Source organism: Fonsecaea multimorphosa, assembly GCF_000836435.1.
Source record: "Fonsecaea multimorphosa CBS 102226 unplaced genomic scaffold supercont1.2, whole genome shotgun sequence".
In the NCBI taxonomy this organism is placed as follows: Eukaryota; Fungi; Ascomycota; class Eurotiomycetes; order Chaetothyriales; family Herpotrichiellaceae; genus Fonsecaea; species Fonsecaea multimorphosa.
Genome location: NW_015971636.1, coordinates 1,883,400 through 1,909,884, shown reverse-complemented (window position 1 = coordinate 1,909,884; position 26,485 = coordinate 1,883,400). Strand labels below are relative to the sequence as shown.

Genomic DNA, 26,485 nt, shown 5'->3' with positions numbered 1-26,485 from the left:
GCCCAATAGTCCTTGAGGCTTTTCAGAAAATACGCCGTCCCTCGAACCTCTGACATGCCGCAGAAGCTATGCAAAATGCATCCTCTCAATCCAAGTGGATATCATTTCCTGCACCCTTTCCTTAACACCACTCACGCTGCTGAACGTTGAAGCCAGCCAAGCGTGATTGGTAGCATTCTTGGCCCTCTGAAAGTTGTCAGAGAGCCCCAAAGTTTCCGACTGCTACGAGCTCCATACTAATTCTCCTTCTTGGTCAAATTGTCAATGCCCAGTACAAAAGGACGCCCATCAAGGAGTGGCAGGGTCGAGCAACTGGTCCAATCACCGAGACAAAACAATGCAAAACCTGTTCACGGAAAAACAAGTGCCAAACGTACGTCATTCTGGCAAGCCACCAATTCGCTCGTCCCCTGAAACTCGGTACCTGGGACCCTTGGGCCCCGAGTAATAGCATCCCTGGTGCGGGGGGTCCAATCCTGTCTTCAGGAAGCACTCCTCCAAGACAACTGACCTCTTCCTTGTCCAAACACTTACCTAGCAAACTCTGGACGCCGATCCAATCAGAGGCTGCAAGGCTCCCGGTCTGGCTGATCCACACCGCATTGAGAACAAAGCCTACTCCAAGAGCTTGCATTGTTGGACCAGGTTCGGTTGAAGAAAAGACACTTGATATCGCACTTATCGACTTAGTCAACTGCCGATTGTCACATCGAACAATGTAGAGGTTGATCTTATCTTCGAATAACCTCACGCTCCCGCTGCCCGACAATCGCTTTCCATTCAAGGTCGACAAATGCCCGCGCGTCTTCCCCAAGCAGGAAATTTTCCTGCCCAAACACCTTTCCGCGATTGTGGCGATCACTTCCGCAAACACAACCGACACCATGGTTCTGGAAATATATGTGACAATCTGCGTGACCTGCTGCACTACTAAGAGCGAATCTACCCGTGCTTAGCCGCACCTCGCTTCACCGGTGACCTCCCTATGGACGAATTGCCGACGATCTGATAGCATTCGGCCCAACGTCAGCTTCGTGGAGGTGTGAGTTCTGCCCCTTAAATATCAGCCTGACTAGGCCCTGTCACCATGCCTCACTCTTTTCTGATCGTCCCCTGATCGACCCTTATTGCATGAACTGTCTGGGGCATTCAGTCAGCTACCCTGGAAAGGCCTCTACCGTCAAAGAACCTTGGCGCATGCAGAGACGTGCGGACATTGAGTGGGTACGAGCACTTTCGTATTCACCATAACGTCTAGACGTCAAAGTCGACCCGCTCTCCAAGGTCTGAGGCAGATAACAGACTGTCCGACGGCAGAAACAGTTTCAACTTGGATTTCCTAGCTTATGGAGCATATTGAGGGACCCTGTCAGGCTATGGAACAGTCTGACCGCAAATTACGTTATTTGAGGGATCGAGAGGTGGAAGGGGTTTGTGGTGGCCAGAGCAACCGTGGGCACTGAGGGTGGTGAATTCTCACAATGATTGATTCTGGAGGGTGATTGGTCTGTTGTGTTTGAACCAGCCCGTCTCCGAAAAACATGCTCGGGGGCAGTCGATCTCTATGTCTAGGTGTGGTTGCGCCCATCGGCACGAGGATAGCCGCTACGAGTGCTGGGCACCAATCCCAACGGGCCAGCTAGATTCCTCATGGTCTCTGCACCCACTGCCCTTTGTCTACATCCCCTACTTTTCGACAGAATACTAGGCGTGGCAGCGTGTCAGAAAGAGTGTACGACTAAAGTTGCAAGCGAGCCGCCGCCGGGCACGTTCTTCTGCAGCACCACACCCCGGCTAACTCTTTGACTTCCAGCCTCATTCTATCATCCGCCTGCAAATATCCTCTGGTTCTACCAAGGTCCAGTGGTCTTTCGACCAATCCGGAGGGAGGAATTCCTATGGCTCCCCAGTATCGAATCCGTCAACGACTCCATCCACCCACGGGAAAGCCTCACTTTGAGGATGGAACACCTCAATATCCGCGTGAAGCCGTGCTCGGGCTCCTGGGCTGGCTCTACGGGTTCAGTTTCAGACAAGCATGGCATCCGGGCGCGGAAATGAGCCCATAGGGGAGCTGAGCCCAGCGAGTCCTCCGTAGGAAGCACACTCAAAGGCAATTGTCACAAGTGCAGCACGGAGAGTTCAGAATTGAAACAAAACGGGGCAACATTAGACGGTTGCCATCACTTGACATGTGCCTTGGAGAGCTTTCACACCCTCCACGAAGGCCTTCGTCGCACTCTTCCAGGAAGTTCGATGTTGATCTGCGTTGTCTGTGCCATCCGCAAATGCCAAAGCGCCTCTTGAGCTCCTGCAATCGCTTCCCAGCGACGAGTCCTCAACTCGAACTGGGTTTGGGATGAGCTCGATTTGCAATATGTCGACGACATTGACACCTTTGTTGTTTCCACTGCGTTTCTCAGCTGGATCCATTTTGTTGACGGCAACATTGCTGCCTACGGCTTGAGCCCACCAGAGACGAGGTGGACGGGGCGGCAAATTGGGAATGAGGTCGGAAAAAGAGTGTGGGCGGAGTGAGCAGAGTCTTCAGCTCTAGCATCACCCGGATCTCCCATCCTTTTTGCCTAGTTGTTAAGTACCTAGCCAGACCCGTTTTCTGCGCACGCCTTCGGATGAGTACGTTGTTTACTGTCCCCTGATGACACCCTTGTCACAAGGCACACAAGACTTCCTCCTCACGGACTCATGATCAGAAAGCAAGCGGCTCCGGCAACCAAATCTGGTCTTTAAAACAGACGAGTCGAGCAACTGCGCAGGGCAAAATCGCCCCAGGTCGGCCCTCCAGCCCACGAAACTCCAACGAGTTATCCTCATTCCCTACACATCTGCTTCTCTGCCCTCACCCTGTCAATTCCATCTCATCTCATCTCATCTGATCCCTCCATCGATCCATTTAATCATCCACAAGGAAGGAATGTGCAGACAGGAATGCGACCAGCCCCTGAGAACTGCAGATGAGAAAACCCCCAAGAAGAGAAAGAAAGACGGGGGGAAGACAAGAACAGAACAAACGAGCGTATCGACCAGTCAGTCACTCAACCAAAACAACTGAGCGACACACTTCCTCGTCGTATACATTGCAGGTGGGATTTCCTGCTTCTAATGGATTACGTACGGGAGACAAACAAATTGAAGGGAAGGACAGAGTTTTACGACTTGCAACTTTGTGTGTGACTGGCTCCCAGTGGAATAGGCACCTAGGTAAGAATCGGGAAAGGGCTTCAATTGATATAAAGAGAGTGAGTGGGTGGTTTTTTGCTTGCACAGAGTCTCGAGCTGACGGGATCTTTCTGTCGCTTTTTCCCTGTTCTTTCTTTCTTTCTTTCACCCATCCATCCATCCATCCATATTCGAGTTCTGTTCGTCCTTCCGTCTGTCCGTCCTCAAGTCCCATCGCAAAAGTGCGTGCGTACTTACAAGACGAGATGCTGAAGAAGGGGCGGCTTAGCTCACACGACCCAACCCATGAAGACGGGAAGGATGAGGATAGAATATCGCCTCACGATCCGTCGCCCAACCACCTAGGCTAATCCAGCTTTCCAGAACAGCATGATCAAAAGGAACAAAAAACGAAGAGAAAGTGAATGAATGAATGACGGCATGAATGTCTGATTGCAGTGCCCAAGATTTCCCCCTTTCATTCCTGGCTGGCACCTTGCCCGTGTGCTCATGTGAATCCCAAGATCCCTTGTACCCTCAGCTTGCCCGTGCTTGACCCTTTCGACTCACTTCTCCCCTCACCACCTACAACCAGAAAGATAAGTAGTGGGTGGCAGGACGTGTGTGTGTGTGCCTGAGTCAGAAAAGAGCCAAGCGACCAAAAAATGAAAGTCCTTCCTTCATCCCACTGAGCATGGCCCCCTCTAGGCGCCGACGCTCGTCCCAACAGTCATTCAAAGGAATGAATGGATGTACACTGAAAAAGAATGACAGAAAAGCACCACCGCAAAGCATTAAATACACACGCTACCCATCCCAGAGCCAGCCCCGTTGCCGATCTCAAGATTTCCCTAACCCTTTCCTGTATACATCTTCCCATTTCGTTCATCAGTTGACTAGAATACATTTACATACGCAACGTTTCGTTCGAAAGATGGACAGTGGCGGCAACGCCCGTTGCAGTGTCGACGTTCTTGTTGCTTCGGAAAACATTGACTCAAAGGGAGAAGAAATCCTGAGCCGATGGGTCCAGTCCCATCTCCATCCCGCCATAGTCGAGAAAGTTGTCGAAGTCATTCCTTTCCTGCTGCTCCATCTTGATGGGCAACTGCGGTGAATGCATCGTTGACGTAGGATCGGTAGGCAGGTCCGAGAAATCAAAGGCCACAATATCGGCGGCGGGTGATGAGCACGAGTGTGAAAGACTAGGCAAACTCTGTCCTGATGAGACATTCAGGGCGGCACCCAACATTGGCAAGCCATTGTCCATGGTCGGGAGATCTGGCAGCATTTGTGATGCGTCACTATGCTGAAGGCCTGGAATCTCGCCTAGCTCCGCTGGTGTCAGCTCGCGGTAGACAGGACTGGGCTTGTTGCCTGTAGAATATCCTGGGCTATGTGGTGGTGTGAAAGAGAATGTGTCGGGAGGAAAGCCAATCATCTGATCCATGTTCAGGAGATTGGGCTGTTGCATACCAAACAGGGCCATGGGTTCGAAAGGTGACGTTCCACGGATGCTCAGATTGTCCATGGTCTCCGTTGGTGGTGAGCCCCAGCTTGACATGGAGCAGCTCGATGCAGAAGACGTGTAAGGATCGTGAAGTTGTTCAGTGGTCCTCTGTCTAGTTCGATTGGCTTTCTCCAGACGTTCATCCATCTCCGGTCGGTGCTTCCTGGGCCTACCACGTTTCATCACTTTTTTGACGACACCATCAAACGCACCAATACACATTCCTCTCTGGCGGTGACGGGTCAATGCGTCATGTCGAGCGAATGAGTTCCCACAGAGACAGGGATATGGTTTTGTCCCGGTATGAATCTTGGCATGGCGTTTGAGGTCGTGGCCTCGAACGAAGCATTTCTTGCAATGGTCACATCGGAACTGACGATCACCGAGGTGGGTTTGGATATGTGATTTGATGTTTTCTTTCCGGCCGAATCTTTTGTTGCAATCCTCATACTTACAGACCCATTTGTTGTCTACTGGATCTGGACCTTCGATGAACTGTGCAATATCATCCAGCGTGATGTTGGTTTCCTCAATCGATGCTTCAATGCCGGGCTCCAGATTGAGATCCGAGATCGACATACGTCGAGGGGAAAGTGCCGGTCGTCCTGGCGAAGTGCTACCAGCCGGTGCCTTCTTGCTTGAAAGGACCGGCACAGCCATGTCTTCGAGGCTGGGAACTTGAGTCTCGAGGTCATCTTCTTCTCCTAGAGTCGATTCAGCCTTGACCTTCGTTGGCTCCGTTTGCTGGGCCATAGGTGGAGTCTGAGCTCGTCTCCGAGCTTCGGGCACCGGCATTTCAGCCATTTCAAACAAAGGTCTGACCGGCGTTCCCATGGGCTCGGGTCTCAGTTCTTCGTGCTCTATTATACCCTGCAGAGACTTGCCTCGTGCCATGGGCACTGGGTAGGGTGACTGGAGGGCTGGGGATGCTTGTAATGAACGCGAGTATTGAACGGCTGGGTTATGTTGACTGAAGGGAGGTGTGAGAGGGAGTTGTGCTGACGAGCTGTTAGATTGGTTGACTGTTCTCAGCTGTGGAAATTTACTCACCAGTCTGGATTTGATTTGAAGGTGTATGAGGTCGCAACTGGGTCTGAACCCGCAGATCTGGTTGCGACATTCTCCGATTGTCAAAAGACATACCGACGTTGTGGTGAAACTGGTGTGCTTGAGACTCATGGAAATACTGTAGATTGTTCTCATCCATGAGTGCCGTTGGACCACCGGTCTGCATTGGCATATTCAGGTCGGTGAAGTATTGTTGGGAATGCGAAAAGGTCATGCCTGGAGAGGTCTGGTGCATGATTGCATTCATTCTCATGTTGTCGTAGGGTGACTGTGGGATTGAAGTGGTCACCGGGAACATACCACACTCAGGGGAGATGGGTAAGTCCATGTTCATATTTGGATGCTGCTGGCCCGGTCTTGCTATTCGTTGCTGCTGCGCTTCCCGCAAAATCTGTTGTCCGTGGATTGGTCCTAGGTTAGTCATACTTACCATGCTGCCTTGTTGATGCTTCCGTATGGGGCTTCGTTGAAGATCGAAAGATTGACCCCGTCTATGGAGATTGTGGCGTGGTTGCTGAGGCATGGTGGCGGAGACCTTCATGGCTTCGAAGGCTACAACGGGAGTCGAGTTTTGTCTCCGATGTAGCCTTTGTCGTTGCTGAAGAGATGAAGGTTGGTTGGACATCATCTTAGGCGAGATGAGTTCGAAAATGATTGCTTGTCGAAGGGTGGTTGTTGTACTTGTTGTCCGAGAAATGGATCCTTCAATGGTTCGAGACTGCAGCAGGACCGCCGGTTAGTTCCCTATATACTCTTGAAAGCATATTGTCAGAAGGTCCAACGTACCTCACGCAGCGCAAGGGGCTGCGGACCGGGCAGCGGTCTTGTGTTATTCGGCTTTCACCAGTCGCAGACGACTGTATGCGACTCTTGTTTTTTCAGAGAAGGGGCCCTCTCAGGGCAGATATAGTAGATTGATCAGAACTGGGTCCTGAGAGGCTTCTCGATTGACTTGTTTTGTAGGTCTTGAGCTTTCTCGACGAGGAGAGGTCGGTCTAGAGGATAGATTTGGGAGATTTGGGAGGTTTGGAGGATGAAGAGGAGGATAAGAGAAGTGACTTTACAGCTGGAGGGGAGGTGACAAGTATTGACTTGGACTCGTCACCGTCGGCGATCTCAGTGGCCGTCACTCCGGAAGTGGCGGCTGCGTAAACAGCAACGTTGCACAGCAACCGAACAAGCAACCGCCGCCGCATCACGTGATGTGTCATTCGCCTCTTGCGCTTAATGGTTGTCTGCTCCACCATATTCGACCAGCGCACTACCTAGAAATCCATCTTTTACAACCCTCACAATTTCTAATTTTCTTCTCTTGTACCAAGTTTGGGCTGACAGAGCCGACCTTTTGCATTCAGAAGATTGAGGAAGACAACTCCTGTCGAGGTAAGCCTCTCTCAAGGCAGAGTCCTTTTTTTGGTCCTGCGCTGCCACCTTTTCGCCGGTTTTGCCCACCACCACCTTTCCCCCGTCTCCCTCTACCACCTTTTCACCTCCAGGAAGCAACTGACGAGTCCATAGATCTCCTGCGATGCAAGTGTTTGTCAAAACCTTGACGGGGAAGACTATAACCCTCGAGGTTGAGTCTTCCGACACCATCGACAATGTCAAATCCAAGATCCAAGGTATGTTTCGCCAAAACCGGTCCCAGTTGCATGGCGCGCATCGGGCTCACGACATCTCCTATCAGACAAGGAAGGCATTCCTCCGGACCAGCAACGCCTGATCTTCGCCGGCAAGCAACTCGAAGACGGGCGCACTCTCTCCGACTACAACATCCAGAAGGAATCCACCCTCCACCTGGTCTTGCGCCTCCGCGGTGGTGCCAAGAAGCGCAAGAAGAAGGTCTACACCACTCCCAAGAAGATCAAGCACAAGCGCAAGAAGACCAAGTTGGCCGTGCTCAAGTACTACAAGGTCGACGGTGATGGGAAGATCGAGCGGTTGAGGCGCGAGTGCCCTACCAAGGAGTGCGGTGCTGGTGTCTTCATGGCTGCTATGCATAACCGACAGTACTGTGGTCGTTGCCATTTGACCTATGTCTTTGACGAGTCCAAGTAGGTCAGTGAACATGTATGGGATGCACCACAAGGCATGCTATGAAGCCAATATGAATGTCCGGGCGGCGGGTCAAAGCAGATAGCAGACAATCACTCTCCCGCTTCTAGCAAACAGATCGCGAATGAGAAACACTACCGTCATGACATTGCTCTCTGCAATTCCCCATATTAACACCCTCCAAAGCAGTCCAGTCATTATCATTCTCTCGTAACTTGGGCCGATTTCTCGGCGCACACATTCAGCCTGCGTGGGGCAACACTATAGCGGCGAAAAGTTTTAGCCAATAATTTTACTCGTAGATGGCCTGCCTGCTCCACCAGACACTATCGATAGCCCGCTTGTTTACCTGCAAAACTGAGGACCATGGAGCGGGCTCCCAGCACTACGTGCAGGTGAACGAGAAGATCTTGAATCCTTCCACCCCTTCCGGTTCAGATCGAACAATTCGCAAATTCGTTACATTCAACCATGGACACAGACACAATGGCGCAACCCAGCGTGATGACGAATCTTCACCACCGCAAAGTCGAACTCCAATCCCCCAATGACCTGACATACCTGCAATCCAACCTCGTCGCCTGCGCGCGTCAAAAGTTAGATCTCCATTTCCCTCCCTCGGCTGCGGTGCAGGGGAAAATCCCCCAGGCTGCAATGCCAGCGACGACGATACACTTAGACGGGGTCCAACCGACCGGAGCAGAGCAGTCTCGCGACGACACACAAGGCCGGGATGGGGATCGGGACGAGGTTAAGGAGGAGGAGGAGGAGGATCCGCTACGTGCGCGCGTGCGCGCCGTCGTCGATGCCTTCATCGCGCGCACCTGGGAGGGCGCGTGCAAAAACATCACCGTCAACGGGCTGGACGCGACGAATCTCCCCGCCGCTGCAACTTCCGCGCCTGGCGGCCAGCAGCAGGAGGAAGAACAGAAAGAGGAGACCGAGGGGGTCGACTTTGTCTACTCGGCGTACGACAGCCGGCTACAGGCGCAAGTCGCGTCTCTCTACGGCGAACTCGAGACGTTGACCACGCAAGTGAGCAAGTTGAGAAGGACGGCACCAGCGCAGGGAGCAGAGACCCTCGCGAAGAGGTTGCGGGAAGAGATGGAGGCGGACGATCTCGAATTCGAGAAACGTATGGCGAAGTTGCGAGGAGCAGATGCAGCAGCCAACGACGACATTCTCAAACTGAAGCCGCTAATAAGAGAAGGATGGTTCGACGACGTCAACGCCATGTATGAACGTGGCACGAACGAGCTTGCGGCGCTGGCTGGTATTAAGGGAGCCCAAGCCCAAGGCGAAGAAGCTGATCACCAACGAGTGTATGGCGCGAGTTTGACAGAGACGTTGGGCAAAATCCAACGTGCGAGGACGGTGGCTATGGAGTTTGAGTGAGCAAAAGGGTGATGAGAGAGGGACAGAGACCCACGGGTCCCGCACGGTATCAGGATGCCGCGAACTTACCGGACTTCTGCTCAAGGACGTCCGCTGGCGACTTCAACGTCTCCTCCCTCTCAGTGCATGCACACGGCCGGGTTGGATAGAGTTCGAGCACGGACAATTTGGTGTCTGTCGATCGAGAGACACATGATTCTCGCCCGTGAAGCATCTCGTCCTCCATGCCCATGACGAGTAACGACCCCGGCTGACCACCTGTCTAAAAGAGGATCGACGACGAGAAGTCAAATCATTCATCACACATGAGGTACCAAAGCATCTAGCTGTGTTCATGAAATCCAAGCTAGTCCAGGCCTCCCGAGTCGAGCTGTATCGCCGTTCTAGCTGAGTGATTCTACAGGGAAATCTCTGGGCTTGCGGTGAAAAAAACATCATGTAACGCGGGCGAGACGACCAAATCATCAGTGCCGGAGCCGACATCATATTGATCTACCAACGTCGTGCCGGTCGCCTGTTGAGGACAGGCAGAGACCCCAGGTGTGCGGTAAAGAGCCAGGCAAGAACGATGGAAAAAGCCCACTTCAAGTGAGGCGAGCAGTTTTCAGAGGGAAATATCAGAAGTTCTCCACCGAAAGCCAATGTATCATCAGAATGTACAACAAGCAGGTTCAGGGGCCGCTGTGAGCTTAGGCCTTAGGGCCCTGTGTTCTTCTGTTTCTTCAACCTTCTTCAACACCTGTAGGCGTCCTCTGGAACATCCTCTTAGCGATCTTTCGAAACGGTTCGAGATGAAAATATCTACGATCCTGCTGTCTCCTGCAAAGGCATCTTTGGTCCGTCGGCCGGCGCGTTCTCAGCCTGCGAAGGTGCTGTTGCGGGAGCAGGGGCCTTTGCCGTTGCTGGATCTTGAGCACCACCAGTAGGGGCAGGCTGGACGGTATTTGCAGCGTCTTTGCCAGTGGCCGGGTCCTGTCTGGCCCATTTAGGCGGCTTTGCATATTTGGGGTCTTTCCATGGTCCATCATCACTGAATTGACAACCACCTTCGCACTCACACTCGCCGCCAAATTCCTTGGGAAGGTTTTCTGCGGGGATCTGTTGCAACAGTTCCTTTTGGTAATTGGAGCCAAGGACGTGGATCTTGGCGACCGTGATTGGGTCGAGGAACGATTTGACGAAACTGAAGACGCTGGCAAAGCCCCATGGAGCATTAATGATGTACAGCTTGCCCAGCCGTTCTGGGTAGTAGTCTTGGGAGATGGCGCTGACAGACTTGAGGTAGCCGTAGACGGATGGAATGCGCCCAACACCAACGCCTTTCATGTCCATGATTGTGCAGCAAGTCTCAAGGAGTTTGCCTGCCTTGCGCGAGCAAGCGGGCAAGCGTGGATCGGCGACCTTCTCGTACTCCACAACCAGATTTTGCACCATTCGTTCCGCAGTAGAGATCTTGTACATGGCATTCAGATCAATCTTGCCATATTGCTCGATATACACCGGGCGACCATCCTGTCGACGTCGGTTAGTGAACCCGGTCATTGTCAGCTCAATGCACTGTAGCCATACCTTGTCGGTCTTGTGATAGTACTGTGGATAATACTGGAACATTTGAGCTCGTTCTTTGTAGTCAAACGTGCGGACCAGATCATCAGTGCCAAACTCCTTTCGCCATTGCTCGTTCTTGATGAACCTGCGACCTTTGTCAGCGTCTGGCTTGTGTCAATAGTTCCCACAAGGACACACATTGCCTTGCTGTGCTCGACGTTGAATTTGCGGGCTCTAAGAAAGCGCAACAGGGTCAGGGTGTCTAGCCGCTCCGTGTAGCCTTCTTTTTCCAACATCGCTCTCAGTTGGTGCACTTGAGCATCCTGCTCCTTGGTGGTATGGCCAGGGTGACCCGACTGGTTCTCGGGGGCAGTCGTGGGGAAGTCATAGTCGTCATATTTCGGATCTAAATCCATATGCGGGTTCGCCTGTTGAGTTCCTGTCGACATGGTGGGAGAGGAGGGGGAGCGACTGTTGTGGAAAAGTAGAGGTGTTCTTTGCAACGAGCGGTTCTGACCAGCCCGGACAGAGGCTGGATTCGAGGGGGGAAAGAGGGGGCGAAAGCAATATGTCGAGTTCAGGGTACGGGACGCAAGCAGGAAATTCGAAGTGGCCGAGAAAGTAGGAATGAGCAAGGACAGAGCCAGCAAACAATGACAACAACCAAAAACATATATGAATGGATCCAAAAGTGCATCTTAATCCGGCACGGGCGCAGTTGAAAGGTCGGCGACGATTGGGGGCTGCCCTCGCTCTCCATGACTATGACGCACAACCATGCCCTACACCATGGGCGCCATGGACCCTTGGCGGCGAGGCGGGTGCTTGGTGCCCTTGCAACATACCAGTGGGTGGCAGCCCGTACTCGCAAGTGTTGGGGCTTGACGCCTGTGACGCCTGGGATGCCCCAAGGCCACTTGGGTGCCACTACCTAGTGGGTGCCTAGGCCTCACCCCTGATGATTGATCACCGGGGGAGCTTGGCACAGTCAACATTCGCACCACTCAGGCTGCACTCACCACTGCTGCACTGCTAATAGTCCTTGCCCGCTAAGATCCGGAAATCTGCTCCAGAAATTTCAAAATCCCGACCAGTCGCACGTGAGTCACGACCCCTTCACGCCTTGTCCCATCTGTCCAAAGGCCATGCGAGGCTGATCTTCATGAGAGCCGTGCCCTTAGATCCGTTTATGTAAAAGCATGTTCGTGACACTGCTCTCTTGAAAGGAGATACTGCTTGAATATGCAACTGCAGGGCATTTCCCCTTCCAAGGATTCAAGTGCTCCAAGGCTTCGACATTCATAACAAACAACAAGGCGACCTGAAGTCGCGCCACAAGATTGACCATGCCGCCTAAGCCTCCCAAATCTGCTGGCGGAAGAGGCAGATCTGGAGATGACAACAAGGAAGATCCTCTGCAGGCCGTCATCGTCGCGGACACGTTCGAAGACAGATTCACCCCGTTCACTCTGGAGAAGCCTAGATGTTTGCTAACTCTGGCCAATACTCCGCTGATTGAATACACTCTCGAGTATCTCGCGAGTGCTGGAGTCCAAGTCGTCTACGTCTATGCCGGGGCACATGTCGACCAAGTCGAAGCCTACATTGAGGGGTCTCGGTGGAAGTCTTCGAACTCACCTTTTGAGAGCCTCACCCTCCTGAGATGCATTGCGAGCTCGGTTGGGGATGTGATGAGAGATCTCGACCAAAAGCACTTGATGGCGGGAGACTTCATTGTGGTTAGTGGTGACATCGTCGCAAACTTCCCCATCGAAAAGGCGTTGCGACAACACAAGACCCGACGGGAAAAGGACAAAAATGCCATCATGACCATGGTTCTTAGGGAGGCTGAGCCTGGAATTCATGATTATAGTGGCGGAGTAGTACCGACTTTTGTCGTCGATCCCACCAAGGATAGATGTCTGCACTACGAGGAAGCATTTCCGGGTACTCAGTTCACCTCACACGTTGACCCAGAATTGTTGAAAACTCCGGAGCTAGAGGTTCGCCAGGACCTCATCGACTGTAGGATCGACATATGTACGCCAGATGTTCTCAGCCTGTGGTCGGACAACTTTGACAATCAGTCGCCCCGAAAGGACTTTCTTTTTGGCGTTCTCAAGGACTGGGAATTGAATGGAAAGACAATCCACACATATATCGTCAAGGACGATTACGCCGCCCGAGCTGCAGATTTCTGGTCCTACAACGCCATATCGCAAGATTTGAAGCAGGGCGTAATCGCATCGATTGCGGTAGAAAATAACGTCTTCAGCGACACACACTACGACCGTTCACAGAGCGGGGTCATTGTCGACAAAAATGTTATTGCGGCCAAACCCACAAAACTGGAAGCAGGCACCATCGTCGGTCCTGAAACCACCATTGGTGCAGGGTGCCAAATTACGAGCAGTGTGCTCGGCCAACGGTGTCATATCGGCAGGAACACCAAGATTGACGCTGCTTACATATGGGACGATGTCTCTGTTGGGAACAATGTCAAGATTTCGCGCGCTATCATCGGAAACGAGGCCTTTATAGGTGATGATTGCATCATCGAGGAAGGCGTTTTGATTTCTTTCGGCGTTAAGATCGCCGCTGGCACTACGGTCCGAGCTGGTTCAAGAATTGTCAAAACACAGCAGGGAGTAGACGGGCAGCTGAAGAATGACGCTCTGATGGTTGGTGACGCAGGAGAAGGTCACGCTTACGTGGAGGACGAGGAAGACTATTTGAGTTCGAAGCTCTCGAGACTGGTCTATGACAGACCAGACTTGGCCGATTCGGTATCTACCCTGGAATCGGACATCTCTGAAGACGAAGTCTCCTCACTTGGCGGATCACGAAGTCAAAGTTTTGGCGATGAGTCTTCCGACCGGTTTCAACACGATACAGTGGCGATCCTCGTCCAACGAATGCAAGAAGGGAAGCACGTGGACGATATGCTCAGCGAGCTGATGGGTCTGAGGTTCAGTGGAGGGGCAGATGAGACACAGGTCCGCAGAGCAGTTGCCGTCGCTCTCATGAAGCACATCCATGGGGAAATTGAGGCGGAAATGTCTGCGGCGGATGCGACCAGACGGACACTTGCTGCGTACAACCCCCTCATCCGCAGAACAGGTGCACAGCAGGCGACCGAAGAGCAAGTATCGTTTCTTCTCGATGCTCAAAAGGAACTATCCAAGCGGAAAGATGGTGGCAAGACTCTTTTGTTCGTTGTCAAAGATCTCTATGATCTTGAGGTGTTTGGCGAGGAAGCCTTCACCGACTGGTGGGCTGACGAAAGATCCAACATGGAACCAGAAATGGCAGCGGTGCGACAGCCAAGCTCACAATTTATCGACTGGCTAGAAAATGCCGAGAGCGAGAGTGAAAGCGAGGAAGAAGACGAGTGAGGATAGGTGATGGAGGATACAACGGCACGGTCAAGGGACAAACACCTTTCATCGGACAAGATTGTTTGCCCTTGTCACTGGAGGTGGGCCAGCCCTCCAGGCGACTGTTCTATTCGTGGCCGCAATCTGCCAGTGTGTTCATGGACCATTCTTGGATACATCTCAATGTTCTCAAGGGGAGATATGGGTCTCTAGATGTGGACGTTCCTAAGGACATGGGTGCCTGAACAGCAACAGGCACCACAGACACGATATCAGGAAAGGTACGGAGACGAGATACAAGTAGTAGTTCCTAGTAGACGAGGCTTGCAGTGTCTCGTCACGTGCAATGCAAAATCGAGTATGACGATCTGCTCAGTAATAATAATGGCTCGATGCCCAGGTGGCTCGGTGGCTACCGCCACCCTGCAAACCTGAACTCGCCCGCCGCTCGCCCCGGTCGATCCATCGCCCAATGCTAAGTGACTAATGAGGCCGCCTGCGGTGCCACTGCAACCGCCTTACTCGTACTGTACGTCCCCTTGTTCCTACAGCCATTTTCCTTTCCGTCATCTGGCCTTGACTCGAGACATTTCCCCCGCTGCCTGCGTTCCAATCTCTTATAACTTGTCTTGATATGTGTAAACGGCTGTTTCCTAGTCACTTGAGCGTCATTCAGGCTGAGATACCTGCCAATCTCCTGTCGGTACACTGAGTGGTTCGCCCAGACACTGGTCACCTGCTTCTCCGGTCATCCCCTCACCAGACTCGCAGCCTGTTGTCTCGTCTGGAGACGCAGCTGCCCTTATCAAAGCCAACACGACACCTCAATCCAAGAAACGAAAGGCTGCGGAGTGCGTCCCTGACGCGTCAAGCAACGGTCCGGTAAAAGCACGCAAGACATCCGCCCCTCCTGCGCAACGTCTGTCGACCCCCGTCACCGAGCACGGCTCGCCGTCGTCGAAGGCCATGGATTCGGAAGACGACTTCATGTCCGATCCACCGAGCGGGGATGAGATGGACTTTGATGAAGGCACGCAAGACAGCGATATTGCCAGTCTAGCAGGCGGTCGGTATCCCCAACCCTGCTGTCTGATGGCCCTGGGATACTAACGAACATGACTATAGACTTTGAGCAAGACCAGGATGGCGGCTTTGGCTACGAGAAAGACATCCTTACGAACCCTCAAAAACCCTACGAAGTCGAGCACAAGGTCCTGAGTCCGGAAGATATCCAAAACCAGCAAGAACAACAGTTCAAGGAGGTTTCGTCCATCATCGAGCTACCTATCGAACAAACGGCTATTCTTCTTCGATTCATGAGATGGAACAAGGAGAAATTGATTGAATCATACATGGACAACCAAGACAAGGTTCTCGAGGCTGCTGGCTTGGGACCCACATTTGCAGAGGCTCCAAGAACAAAGAAGGTCAAGGGCTTCACTTGCGAGATCTGCTTCGAGGACTCTCCAGACCTAGAGACGTATGCCATGAAATGTGACCACAGATATTGTACCACCTGTTATACCCAATACCTTACGCAAAAAGTCAAGGAGGAAGGGGAAGCCGCTAGAATCGAGTGCCCCTTCGATGGCTGCCATCGGATTGTCGACTCCAAGTCCTTGAGGCTGTTGGTCGACCAGAGTGTCATGGATCGCTATCACGTCCTGCTCACTAGAACTTATGTGGACGACAAGGACAATCTCAAATGGTGCCCGGCTCCCGAATGTGAATACGCCGTGGACTGTCCCGTGAGGAAACGAGATCTCAATCGGATCGTCCCCACTGTCCGCTGTGCTCACGACCACATGTTCTGCTTTGGATGCACGCTAGCCGATCACCGTCCGGCACCCTGTGCTCTTGTCAAGAAATGGCTGAAGAAGTGCGAGGATGATTCGGAAACTTCGAATTGGATATCAGCCAATACAAAGGAGTGTCCCAAGTGCAATTCGACCATCGAGAAGAATGGAGGCTGCAATCACATGACCTGCCGGAAATGCAAGCACGAGTTTTGTTGGATGTGTATGGGACCTTGGTCGGAGCATGGAACTAGTTGGTACAATTGCAACCGATTCGAGGAGAAGTCAGGAGCCGATGCTCGTGACGCCCAAGCACGTTCTCGACACTCGTTGGAACGATACCTGCACTACTATAACCGTTACGCCAACCACGAACAGTCGGCGAAACTTGACAAAGACTTGTGGCTCAAGACGGAAAAGAAGATGACGAGCCTTCAATCCCAATCTAACATGTCGTGGATTGAAGTTCAGTTTCTCGACAATGCCTCCAAGGCCCTGCAGAACTGCCGCCAGACCTTGAAATGGACCTACGCCTTTGCCTTCTATCTTGCTCGCAATAACATGACTGAGATCTTCGAGGACAACCAGAAGGATTTGGAAATGGCGGTGGAAAACCTGAGTCAGATGTTCGAGAAACCTGTGCATGAGCTCGGAAACCTGAAAGTTGAAATTCTTGACAAGACCACCTACTGCAACCGGAGGCGGGAGATCCTATTGAGCGACACGGCTGAAAACTTGAAGAAAGGTTTGTCGACCCCGACCCTTTTCTTACGACCCATTACTGACTGACCGTGACAGACCAATGGAAGTTCAATGTCGAAATATGATATATTATGAATACCTAGGTAGATAACGGCGAAACGCACGATCCACCCAGCGGCGGGTTCACGGCTGTGCTAGCGAGGCGTTCCCTGACGGACCGGGCAACTTGGATGCATTATCATGAAGGGATGGTGCTCAGACCAAGAGCTTTTGACTTGACTTGACTTGAGAATGTTGGAACTGGTAGAAGGCGTCGGGAGCACAATGCATGCAAGGTTGGCGTCTTGCTTTATTCTTGCCCATGATGAGGGACACGGTGTGAGAAACAGGTCACGGCAGCTGAAAGGTCTCCTGGGGAGTGAGCCTCCGTGTATTGCAATACAACACAACCCTTTACTTGAGATACAAGGATACACTGTATGATCAGCGCCTTCTCCTTTTTTTTTTTCTAAATGTCTCATTTTGTGGATGCTGTGCATGGAGGGATCCTCATTATAGCCACGTGAAGGCGCCTCATACGAGTGTCAGCAAGGCAGCAAGAATATCGCGTATCAGGAATACGTAGTGCAATTCCCACCCCTCCCTCTAGAGGCCGAAACGTTCTGGTGACTAGGTAGGTACGGCCGAGCAAAGTGGCGTTGAAGCCGAGGCGCGAGAGCGAGTGAGACGATGCCAGAATAGGAGTTTGACAGCGAGCATGGAGCGAGGTCGGAAGACAAGCAAGGGGAGTCGGGGTCTGCAGCATCATACGACGCTCAACGGTGGTGACGGGCAAGGCAAAGGGCAGGCATAAGAGGGCGTAGGCGGCGAGGCGGGCATAGGCGGGCATCATGACCCAAGTGCGTGTCCCGGAAAGAAAGATTCTAGAGTCACTGGGGGGCGTCATGGATGGAAACTTGAGTCAATCCGCAGTGCCCGCCAACCAACCAACCAGCCAGCCATCTTAGCTAACCCCAGCGAGCTTGAGCTTAAGAGACCCTGGCTCAAAATTCTAAGCAGCACCCGTCAGAGTCGACCCAAAATCTTTAGAGCGATCTCAGTGCCTCGCCCGGGCCATTATTTCGCCCTGGCTCTGACTTGATATTGCTGCGGATCGCTTTTTTTGCTTGCGCAGTCAATCCGGCATAACCCATTCCCAAGGATCTTTCTCCTGGTGACGAAGGACTCGTTGCCTCCCTTCCTCTGCTCTTCTGAGCAACCTTCTTCATTCTCGGTAGAACGATTGCAGATTGCAGGCACAGAATCACCGTTCGCAATCGTGGCGGCGTCAGCCAAATTCCCAGCGGCATTGCCCGCGGAGAATATGACAGTGTCGAGCAGCCCGGATGCAGTACCTGGTGAAGAATACGAGTGAGTGGTGCCCTCCGTTATGGACAGGTCAGAACGAGCATTGACATTCTCCCAGGTATGAAGCTCTACCACCGAACTATGGTCTAGGACACAATATGATGGCCGGCGCGTTCGCAGGCATCGCGGTACGCCGGAGAAAATCAAGAGACAGGATTGAAAGACTGATACCAGGCTCAGGAACATACGGTCATGTATCCGGTGGACTTGATGAAGGTACACAGTCATCCCATCCCCCGACACTGGCGGGGAACACATGGCTAACGCGGTCTTGACAACAGACACGGATGCAAATCATAAATCCTTCGGCCGGCGGCCTGTATACGGGGCTTTCACACGCAGTATCTACGATATATCGGATAGAAGGCCTGCGGACGTTATGGAGAGGCGTGACCAGCGTCATCGTGGGTGCAGGTGCGTTGTCCAACCCGGAGGACATGAAGATTCCGGGCTGTCTCTGATCCTAATAATCGATACCAGGCCCTGCTCATGCCGTATATTTTGGCACATACGAAGTGGTGAAAGAGTTTGCAGGTGGGAACAAAGCCGATGGCAAACATCATCCTCTCGCGGCTGGTGAGTGAGCTCTGGAGTGGCGGCTCTCAATGGGGTGGGCGGAGGTGCTAACTGAAATTTACAGCTGCGAGCGGAGCATGCGCAACCATTGCGAGTGATGCTCTGATGAACCCTTTCGATGGTACGGATCTCACTGTACAATTGCCACAAAATTTCTTGATCATGACTCTGACCGTCTGCCGCAGTCATTAAACAGCGGATGCAGGTTCACGGGTCGACCTACCGGTCAATATCCCACTGCGCTCGCTCAGTCTGGCGCGCCGAGGGTATTTCCGCATTCTACGTATCTTACCCCACGACATTATGCATGACGGTTCCTTTCACGGCTACGCAATTCATGGCCTACGAATCTCTCTCCAAAATCATGAATCCGCGGAAAGAATACGATCCGATTACACATTGCGTGGCTGGTGGCCTGGCCGGAGCCTTTGCGGCCGGCATCACCACCCCGCTGGACGTGATCAAGACTTTACTGCAGACGAGGGGACTGAGTCAACAAGCCGAGATACGCAATGTACGAGGATTGTTCCATGCTGCGTCCATTATCAAGAATCAGTTTGGCTGGAGGGGGTTTATGAGAGGTTGGCGGCCGAGAATCATCACCACCATGCCAAGCACCGCCATTTGCTGGTAAGGCCTGGTCCTCGTTGGTCCCTTTTCCCCCACGATAACAAACTAACATCGTCTTCAGGTCGTCATACGAGATGGCAAAGGCTTACTTCAAGAGGACGCTTCGAGAAGAACAACAGGCACACGCCAATAATTTATGATCGACCTCGTGCGGCCAATGATCGACGAACATCGTTTCAGCATTTCTGCGTCTCACAAGCAATGAGGAATCCAGGAGGATCTGACGCCGCCTGCGAACGTGTGTGTCAATGATACTTACATCTCTTGCTTGCGCGACCAAGATACCCAATGGAGGCACGTTTGGGAGGGAGTTGGCCGTGATTGTCGTACTCGTGTCCGCTGTCCGAGCATGATTACGACCATTCCGTTCAACGGAGCAGAACTTACTGGACCATCGCAACGGCGGTAGGGGCCCATGCATATATGCGAAAATAACAGGCGTTACAGCAGCGGGAGCAGGGCGCTGATACTGACCCTTTGTCGGCTGTCGACGGTCGGGGGAAAGGGATTTTGGGATAATACTGTACATCTATGGCATAACACCAAAAGTGGGATGGGTTGAGCGTTCCGACCAGCTGCTCCTCAGTCTCTTTCCAGCATCTGATAGACCAGGCTAATCAGCAATGAAAATTGAAGATGCTATGTGAGCATTGTTGGAGATCGTGCCTGTGCTTACCTTAGGGAAGTCCCTTCTGCTGTACACAGTCCACGTGCCTTGTTTTTCCGTGACTGAGATTGCCATCACGCATGTAGATTTTGTTTGCCCTTAGTGTAGACGTCTGCAATGGTACGAATACGTATCTGGCTGCCTTCACAAAAGGTCAAAGGGCCAGCCAAGTTTGATGAGGGCTCGTGTGACGGGCACTCTGCAGTGCCACTGTCCAGGTGACGTATGGGGGGCAGGCTGTGTACAGCGGGCAGCGGGCAGCGGGCAGCGGACTTGCTCCAGTGCCTAGTTCGTGGGTTGTCTTCGCGCATTGCCTTCTCGCCCATTATTCTTGACAAACTCATTCGGGGCTCAGCCTTCGTTGACTCGAGTCGCCCAAATAACTCAACAGGTGTTTTGCCACAATCTCGTTCTCTTTTGTCTGTCTGGTCTGAGCATGTCCGCATCCTCGCAAACCGTCCAAAATGTTGCGGAGCAAGCCTTCCTCGTCAATGCAAAAGACTTACGATGAGGCCTATCTCCAGTGTTCGACGGCGGTGTTTTTTGAAGGCCAGGTAATGAAAAAGCCATGTCCGACGCCTCGATCTCGCACTAATTCGGTGGCATTCCTCAGGGCAACGAGACCGAGGCTCTCCGCTCATGGAAGGCAGCGCTCGACCAAATCATTCAATACAAGGCCTACAAACTCTCGTCCAATTACTCGCCCAAGTCAGAAACCGAGCGGGCTCTGTACGACTCCTTGAGAGAATTGGAGATACAATGCAAGGAACGAGTCGATCTCCTCGAGGCTCTAAAGAGGAGTCGCGAAGAGCTGGGAATTCAAGCCCGTAAGGAAGACAAGGCAGAACAAAAGAATGGAGGTGGGAGCGGCAACGGCAGTGGAAATACGAGCGGTAGTGGCAGCAGTGGAAGGAAACGTCTCGGCAAGAACAGAGGGAATCCCTCGATTACGACGCCTCCAACGTCTGAGCAGCCTGGCTCGTGGCTTGGAGGAGAGACGATACCGCCAATGCAAATGTCCGAGCTGCCCAATGCCACTCCTGCGTTACCTCCACGGCCGCCACTGGGCGTCACCAGGAGCAGCGAGACCGTGGCATATGATAACACCTCTCCGATATCACGGATTCGGTCGTCACCTTTGGGTGCTCCGCCCACCTTGCCCGTCCCAAGCATGAAAGCTTCCCGGAGTCCCAGCCCCGATCATGGCAGGAAAACGATGCGGACGACACTACGCCCGGAGAGGAGGGGATTCATGAAGTATCGATCGACTTCGAACCGTGATAGAAGAAGCGACACTATGAAAGCAGCTGGTCTGGCATGGGAGTCCCAACCACGGAAGAACTCTCAACCCAACCAGAGACCAGATTCCGACCCCACGATCGAAGCGAGGCTGAGCGCTACAGCTGCAAGGCGGAGTATCGACCAAGATGCGACAGCCCGATACGAAGAGCAGCGGAAGTCAAATGCATCATCTCTCTTAAGTGTGCCCGATTACGTTTCACAGCATAACACGCGTGACATTCCAGGTTCTGCCTCTGCACCACCTCCATCCTCAATAAACAAATCCATGGAAAGTCTAAAACTGGCTCAGGATTCTGCACCTAACCTTATAGACCTTGACTCGGAACCTGAGAAGTCGCCGCCACCTCCGCCTCAGTATACGCCACCTGTTGGCCAGCCTGGTGGCGTAGCAAGAACCATATCTCCAGTCTATTTACCGAAAGCGCCAGAGATTACCTATCGAAGAGAGTACCCTCCCCGGACACATAACGTTCCCCAACCTCTCGCGAGAAATATTCTAGAGAAAGCTTACCCAAAAGTTGGATCCGGTGGTGGCGCACAGGGGATATCCCGGAAACCGGTGGGCACAGCGGATACGGCGCTTGAGACAAGAGGACGCTCTCCTCAAAAACGGGATGGACGTTCCGACAGCGAAGACGAGACACCTAAACGCAACCTAGACAGGCCAAGACGAGGTCGTGGCAATAGGACCGCGAGCGCGAATACAATCACTCCACCCTCTACGGATGGTGAGTCGCCGGAAGAGGATGGCTTGTCAGCGGAAGAGAAGAGGATGGAAAATATTCTGAAGAATCTACCAAAAGGAGTGGATGAAAATGCCGCCAAGCAGATTCTAAATGAAATTGTTGTCAAAGGGGATGAAGTTCGCTGGGACGACGTTGCTGGTCTTTTGGCTGCCAAAAAGGCTTTGAAAGAAGCAGTGGTATACCCTTTTCTTAGACCGGATCTTTTCATGGGGCTGCGGGAGCCGGCTCGAGGAATGCTTCTGTTTGGGCCGCCAGGGACGGGCAAGACCATGCTTGCAAGGGCTGTCGCCACGGAAAGCAAAAGCACCTTTTTTGCCATCAGCGCCAGCAGTCTGACGAGCAAATGGCATGGCGAATCAGAGAAGCTCGTCCGAGCCTTGTTTGCGTTGGCGAAGGCTCTGGCTCCGAGCATCATTTTCGTCGACGAGATCGATTCCCTCCTTAGTACCAGGAGCGGGTCCAGCGAGCACGAAGCCTCGAGGCGAAGCAAGACCGAGTTTCTCATCCAGTGGTCCGACCTTCAAAGAGCAGCAGCGGGCAAAGATACTACTGTGGGGGATGCTAGTCGAGTACTAGTGCTTGCAGCGACGAACTGCCCATGGGATATTGACGATGCGGCAAGGCGAAGATTTGTGAGAAGACAGTACATCCCCTTGCCCGAGGCAGAAACTCGAGAGACACAGATTCGGACCTTGCTCGGGCACCAAAAGCATGATTTAAGCCCGGAGGACATCGCTCGCTTGGTGGAATTGACGGAAGGTGAGTTCCCGAAAACACTCCTTCCCTTGGTCTTGTCACGTGATGCTCACCGCTCAATATTAGGCTACTCTGGATCCGACATTACAGCGCTTGCGAAGGACGCGGCAATGGGTCCCTTGAGACATCTCGGCGAGGCTCTGCTGTACACCCCTAAAGAACAGATTCGACCAATTCAGATGACGGATTTTGAAGCTAGTCTGGACAGCATTCGACCAAGTGTGAGCAAGAAGGGGCTGGAGGAATTTGAGAAGTGGGCCAGAGATTATGGTGAAAGGGGGGGTTGATGATTGGGGCTGAAACTCATTTTCCGGGGTTTGTATGAGGACAAGATTTGGCATAGCCGGAACGACGTCTACGAAAAGTCTCAGGACACTGAGACAATGACTGGGGGCCCTTATGCGATTTAGTTGATGACCGATGATACCGTATAGATCCAATGCATGAAGGTTAGGCGTATGTAGACTTTTATACCTCTTCACGGGAGATCAGGCTGACAAGGCCGGATATTGCCCAGGCTAAACCCAGTCCGGCCAAGATGGAAGCTACCTTCCGAGTTCTGAAGCAACGTCAATCATCCTTTTGCTCATCGTCTCTTAGTTCAAGGCCTTCCTTGGTAATGTTCTCTTGTGCCGCTATATGGTCATCGGCTGAATGTCATCCACATTTGTCACTGCGAGGCCCCTTCATACTCAATTGCAAAGGTAACGAGGGGAGAATTGTAATGCAATTCCCAGGTCATCATATCCAACCATGAATTCTTTCGCCTCGGTTGATCAGGAGACCTTAGAGATCGGAGTGATATCACTTAGTGAAGTAGCGTTGGTAATGATGGATTCAATGGCCAGACGAAAGCAACCTGACCCCGGACAAAGGTATGCCTTCCCAGCAGGTAACAGTTTAACTATCCTGAGAAAGGCTGCCTCGAAAAATGCATCAGCAACCTGGCATGGTCCAGCTTCATTACTATGAACAACTCAGCAGACACTAAATATTAAGATTGTGAAGATTGGCCAGGATCGTCCTGGAAGTGATCAGGGTGACGCGAGGATGCTTCACTGCACAGCACATGGACAAGTCAATTCACCATGTTTGTTGCCCATGTATAACCATATCTACCCGGTTCGCCTTACAGCAGCTGATTAGGCCGAGTGACACTATGAGCGGTTTCGCCAAGGTGAAGAGAGGGTGAAGTGACAGTGACCGGCAGATATAAATCTGCCGCTCAGGCCCCGAATTCCTACCGACATTCCTAGATCTTGCGATACCCAAACAACGACATCAAACTCAACCCTTCGCGACCTGACGCTCTCTGCCGATTTCGTCGAGACACTCCTTTTTGACCAGACCGGTAAGTTTCTCTGATTATGTGTTCCTCATGGCCGCCACGATTTCTATGCCTCGTCGTTGCCCCCTGGCGTGGTGCCGTTCGCAGCTTCCATGGGAAAGCCACAACGTTTCCGGCGCGTCTCGCGTCTCGGGTCGCTCCCGAAGTCTTTGTGCATTCTTGGTCTCCCCAGAAGCAGCCCTGTGGACAGCCCAGAGCTTCGTCTTTATTGTCTGTGCTTTGTCTAGTCGTCGCCCATGCCAACAAAGGCTGGCTACTTAAGCCGTTGATGACGGTGCATGGACCAAGTGGGCATTGACTGTCAATCTCCCTCTTCCCCTATACCAGATTATTATACGCCTGCGAGCCCCCATACAGGCCATCTCGAACTTCTCCTCCTCTCTAGACCGCCGGTCGGTGAGACAAATTGCTCACTACTTTCGCTTTCCACCGATACAGGTCCTGACACTCCTTTCGCTACTACAACCATTTCACATTCGTTGTCTCATCCACCATGAGAGCAACAATTTTGACCCTAGCTGCCTTGTGCGCACCAGTTGTGCTGGCTGTTCCCCATGGTAAGTCTCAAAGTCTCCGACGCGCTCCAGGAGGAAGCTTACGTGCGCCAGGAGGCAATTATCGACATCAGCATGCTGCGCGCCACCAGGTGGAGACTGATTTCGCCACTGTCACTGACGTCGTCACTGTCACCGCCAACAATGCTGTCGTCTGGGTCGACCAGTACAATAACATCCTGTCCACCGAATATCGTGATCACCCAACTCCTACCATTGTCGCATCGCCCTCCTCTGCAACTCCTGTGGTCGTGCCAACTGAATATGCTTCGGCTCCAGCCCCAGCTCCTTTTTCCCAAGTCGAGTCCGCCTCCGCTGCGTCTGAATCACCTGTGGCTGCCCGGATCTCCGGTCCCGGGTCTGCCCCAGCGGTTTCGGCTGCTCCTACTTCCCAGGTCTCAAATTCTTCTCCATCGGCCTCCGGTGTCACTCAACCTTTGACCACTTCTGATAGCGCCTCCGCGCAAGTGAGCAGTGCTACAGCCAGCGGGAACTCAAACAAAGGTACCCAGGGTGGATCCAATGCCGCAGCTGGTGGTTATGGTATTTGTTACGAACTCATTGGCAACAATGGGTGCAAAGATCAGACCGAAATGGATTCCGAGTTTGGTTTCTTGGCCAGCCAGGGGTACTCCAAAATCCGCTTCTACGACATTGGCTGTGACCTCGGTGTGGCCACAGCTGCTGCCTCTGCCAACGGCCTGCAAGTCATGCTAGGTCTTAACACTATCGGCAACGTTGTTGGTGATTTGGGCACACTTGTCGGCATGATCAAAGGAAATTGGGGCCCGGTTGACACTGTCGTTATTGGGAACGAAGTCGTTAATTCAGGCGGTTCAGCAGCTGCTGTCGTCGCTGCGCTCGCTGTGGCTCGTCCTATCTTGCAAGCTGCCGGATTCACGAAGAGTGTTGTCACTGTGGACACTTTCACCGCACACCAAAACAATCCTCAACTCTGTCAAGCATCGGATTTTTGCGCCGTCAACGCTCACGCTTTCTTTGATCCTAACACACCAGCCAATGATGCAGGCACCTTTGTCGACGGTGTGATTGCCCCTATCCAGGCGAAGGCAAATGGCAAGCAAGTCATCGTCACAGAGTCCGGCTGGCCATACCAAGGATCGCCTAACGGTCAAGCCATCCCGTCCCCTGCCAACCAGCAGACTGCCATCAATTCTCTGATGAATGCATTCAGTACGAACTCTAGCAGCCTGTTCCTCTTCCAGGCCTACGATGCCACCTACAAGGCTCCGGGGGCTTTCGGGGTTGAGCAGTACTTTGGCATTTATGGCCATTGAGTTGCGTTCGCACTGTATCTCATCATGACCACAATGAGGCTTTTGTTCCAGAGTACACATTACATCCGGTTGGACAGCTTTTACAAATTCGTCAAATGAACATTTCACCCTGAAACCCGGCGTTGGAGGCACTGAGTGGCAAGTTTACACCGACAACTCAGCGTATCCAAGGAGAAAACATACACGGTACGACAACCGCATGTGTAATTGTCAATGGTTGGACACACGATCGGCGATTTCAACAATGGGCACCTGCACGTTCATTACAAAAACCAATCTTGTCGCTCCTGCATGGCGACGGTGTTAACGGCGTTCGAGGTTGAACTCTATGTGACAGCCGAGCAGGCAGCCGAAGCGCTTTGCTGTTCCGCTCTTTCCTTTTCTTTTCGATTGCGACATGATACCCCCAACATCATTCGACCGTCTTGCTTGCGAACAACCGTCACTCAGTCTTCGGCTACAGTCCCAGGCCGCGATTGCAGGACCCACCTACAAGTAAGAGGTTGGAAATTGAGCGCAGCGCTACAAAACCTACATAGGGTCAGTGCGATCGTGAGTCCGATGAGGTTG

At 52.6% G+C, this 26,485-nt stretch overlaps 9 protein-coding genes across 9 annotated transcripts; 7 read left to right on the top strand and 2 right to left on the bottom strand.

Annotated features, from left to right (window-relative positions):
- Nucleotides 1–4,177: 4,177 nt before the first annotated feature.
- Nucleotides 4,178–6,281, bottom strand: Z520_01630 (uncharacterized protein; the record flags this gene model as incomplete). The annotated part of the gene is made up of 2 exons (XM_016772146.1): nt 4,178–5,688; nt 5,741–6,281. The coding sequence occupies 2 exons, from the start codon at nt 6,279–6,281 to the stop codon at nt 4,178–4,180; spliced, it is 2,052 nt and encodes a 683-aa protein (XP_016637285.1).
- Nucleotides 6,282–7,286: 1,005 nt separating this feature from the next.
- Nucleotides 7,287–7,816, top strand: Z520_01629 (ubiquitin-40S ribosomal protein S27a; the record flags this gene model as incomplete). Its single annotated transcript, XM_016772145.1, has 2 exons — nt 7,287–7,380; nt 7,446–7,816. 2 exons carry the CDS (start codon nt 7,287–7,289, stop codon nt 7,814–7,816), a joined length of 465 nt encoding a protein of 154 aa, XP_016637284.1.
- A 468-nt stretch (nt 7,817–8,284) lies between these two features.
- Nucleotides 8,285–9,208, top strand: Z520_01628 (uncharacterized protein; the record flags this gene model as incomplete). Its single annotated transcript, XM_016772144.1, has 1 exon — nt 8,285–9,208. The coding sequence occupies one exon, from the start codon at nt 8,285–8,287 to the stop codon at nt 9,206–9,208; it is 924 nt and encodes a 307-aa protein (XP_016637283.1).
- An 801-nt stretch (nt 9,209–10,009) lies between these two features.
- On the bottom strand, nt 10,010–11,205 carry Z520_01627 (uncharacterized protein; the record flags this gene model as incomplete). Its single annotated transcript, XM_016772143.1, has 3 exons — nt 10,010–10,720; nt 10,778–10,901; nt 10,955–11,205. The coding sequence occupies 3 exons, from the start codon at nt 11,203–11,205 to the stop codon at nt 10,010–10,012; spliced, it is 1,086 nt and encodes a 361-aa protein (XP_016637282.1).
- Nucleotides 11,206–12,102: 897 nt separating this feature from the next.
- On the top strand, nt 12,103–14,151 carry Z520_01626 (uncharacterized protein; the record flags this gene model as incomplete). The annotated part of the gene is made up of 1 exon (XM_016772142.1): nt 12,103–14,151. The coding sequence occupies one exon, from the start codon at nt 12,103–12,105 to the stop codon at nt 14,149–14,151; it is 2,049 nt and encodes a 682-aa protein (XP_016637281.1).
- Nucleotides 14,152–15,099: 948 nt separating this feature from the next.
- Z520_01625 (uncharacterized protein) lies at nt 15,100–16,718 on the top strand (the record flags this gene model as incomplete). Its single annotated transcript, XM_016772141.1, has 2 exons — nt 15,100–15,199; nt 15,259–16,718. The coding sequence occupies 2 exons, from the start codon at nt 15,100–15,102 to the stop codon at nt 16,716–16,718; spliced, it is 1,560 nt and encodes a 519-aa protein (XP_016637280.1).
- Nucleotides 16,719–17,994: 1,276 nt separating this feature from the next.
- On the top strand, nt 17,995–19,384 carry Z520_01624 (uncharacterized protein; the record flags this gene model as incomplete). The annotated part of the gene is made up of 8 exons (XM_016772140.1): nt 17,995–18,041; nt 18,097–18,166; nt 18,219–18,254; nt 18,320–18,452; nt 18,519–18,614; nt 18,679–18,735; nt 18,800–19,244; nt 19,306–19,384. 8 exons carry the CDS (start codon nt 17,995–17,997, stop codon nt 19,382–19,384), a joined length of 963 nt encoding a protein of 320 aa, XP_016637279.1.
- A 991-nt stretch (nt 19,385–20,375) lies between these two features.
- Nucleotides 20,376–23,002, top strand: Z520_01623 (uncharacterized protein; the record flags this gene model as incomplete). Its single annotated transcript, XM_016772139.1, has 3 exons — nt 20,376–20,465; nt 20,525–22,718; nt 22,782–23,002. 3 exons carry the CDS (start codon nt 20,376–20,378, stop codon nt 23,000–23,002), a joined length of 2,505 nt encoding a protein of 834 aa, XP_016637278.1.
- A 1,554-nt stretch (nt 23,003–24,556) lies between these two features.
- Nucleotides 24,557–25,915, top strand: Z520_01622 (uncharacterized protein; the record flags this gene model as incomplete). The annotated part of the gene is made up of 2 exons (XM_016772138.1): nt 24,557–24,620; nt 24,672–25,915. The coding sequence occupies 2 exons, from the start codon at nt 24,557–24,559 to the stop codon at nt 25,913–25,915; spliced, it is 1,308 nt and encodes a 435-aa protein (XP_016637277.1).
- Nucleotides 25,916–26,485: the final 570 nt, after the last annotated feature.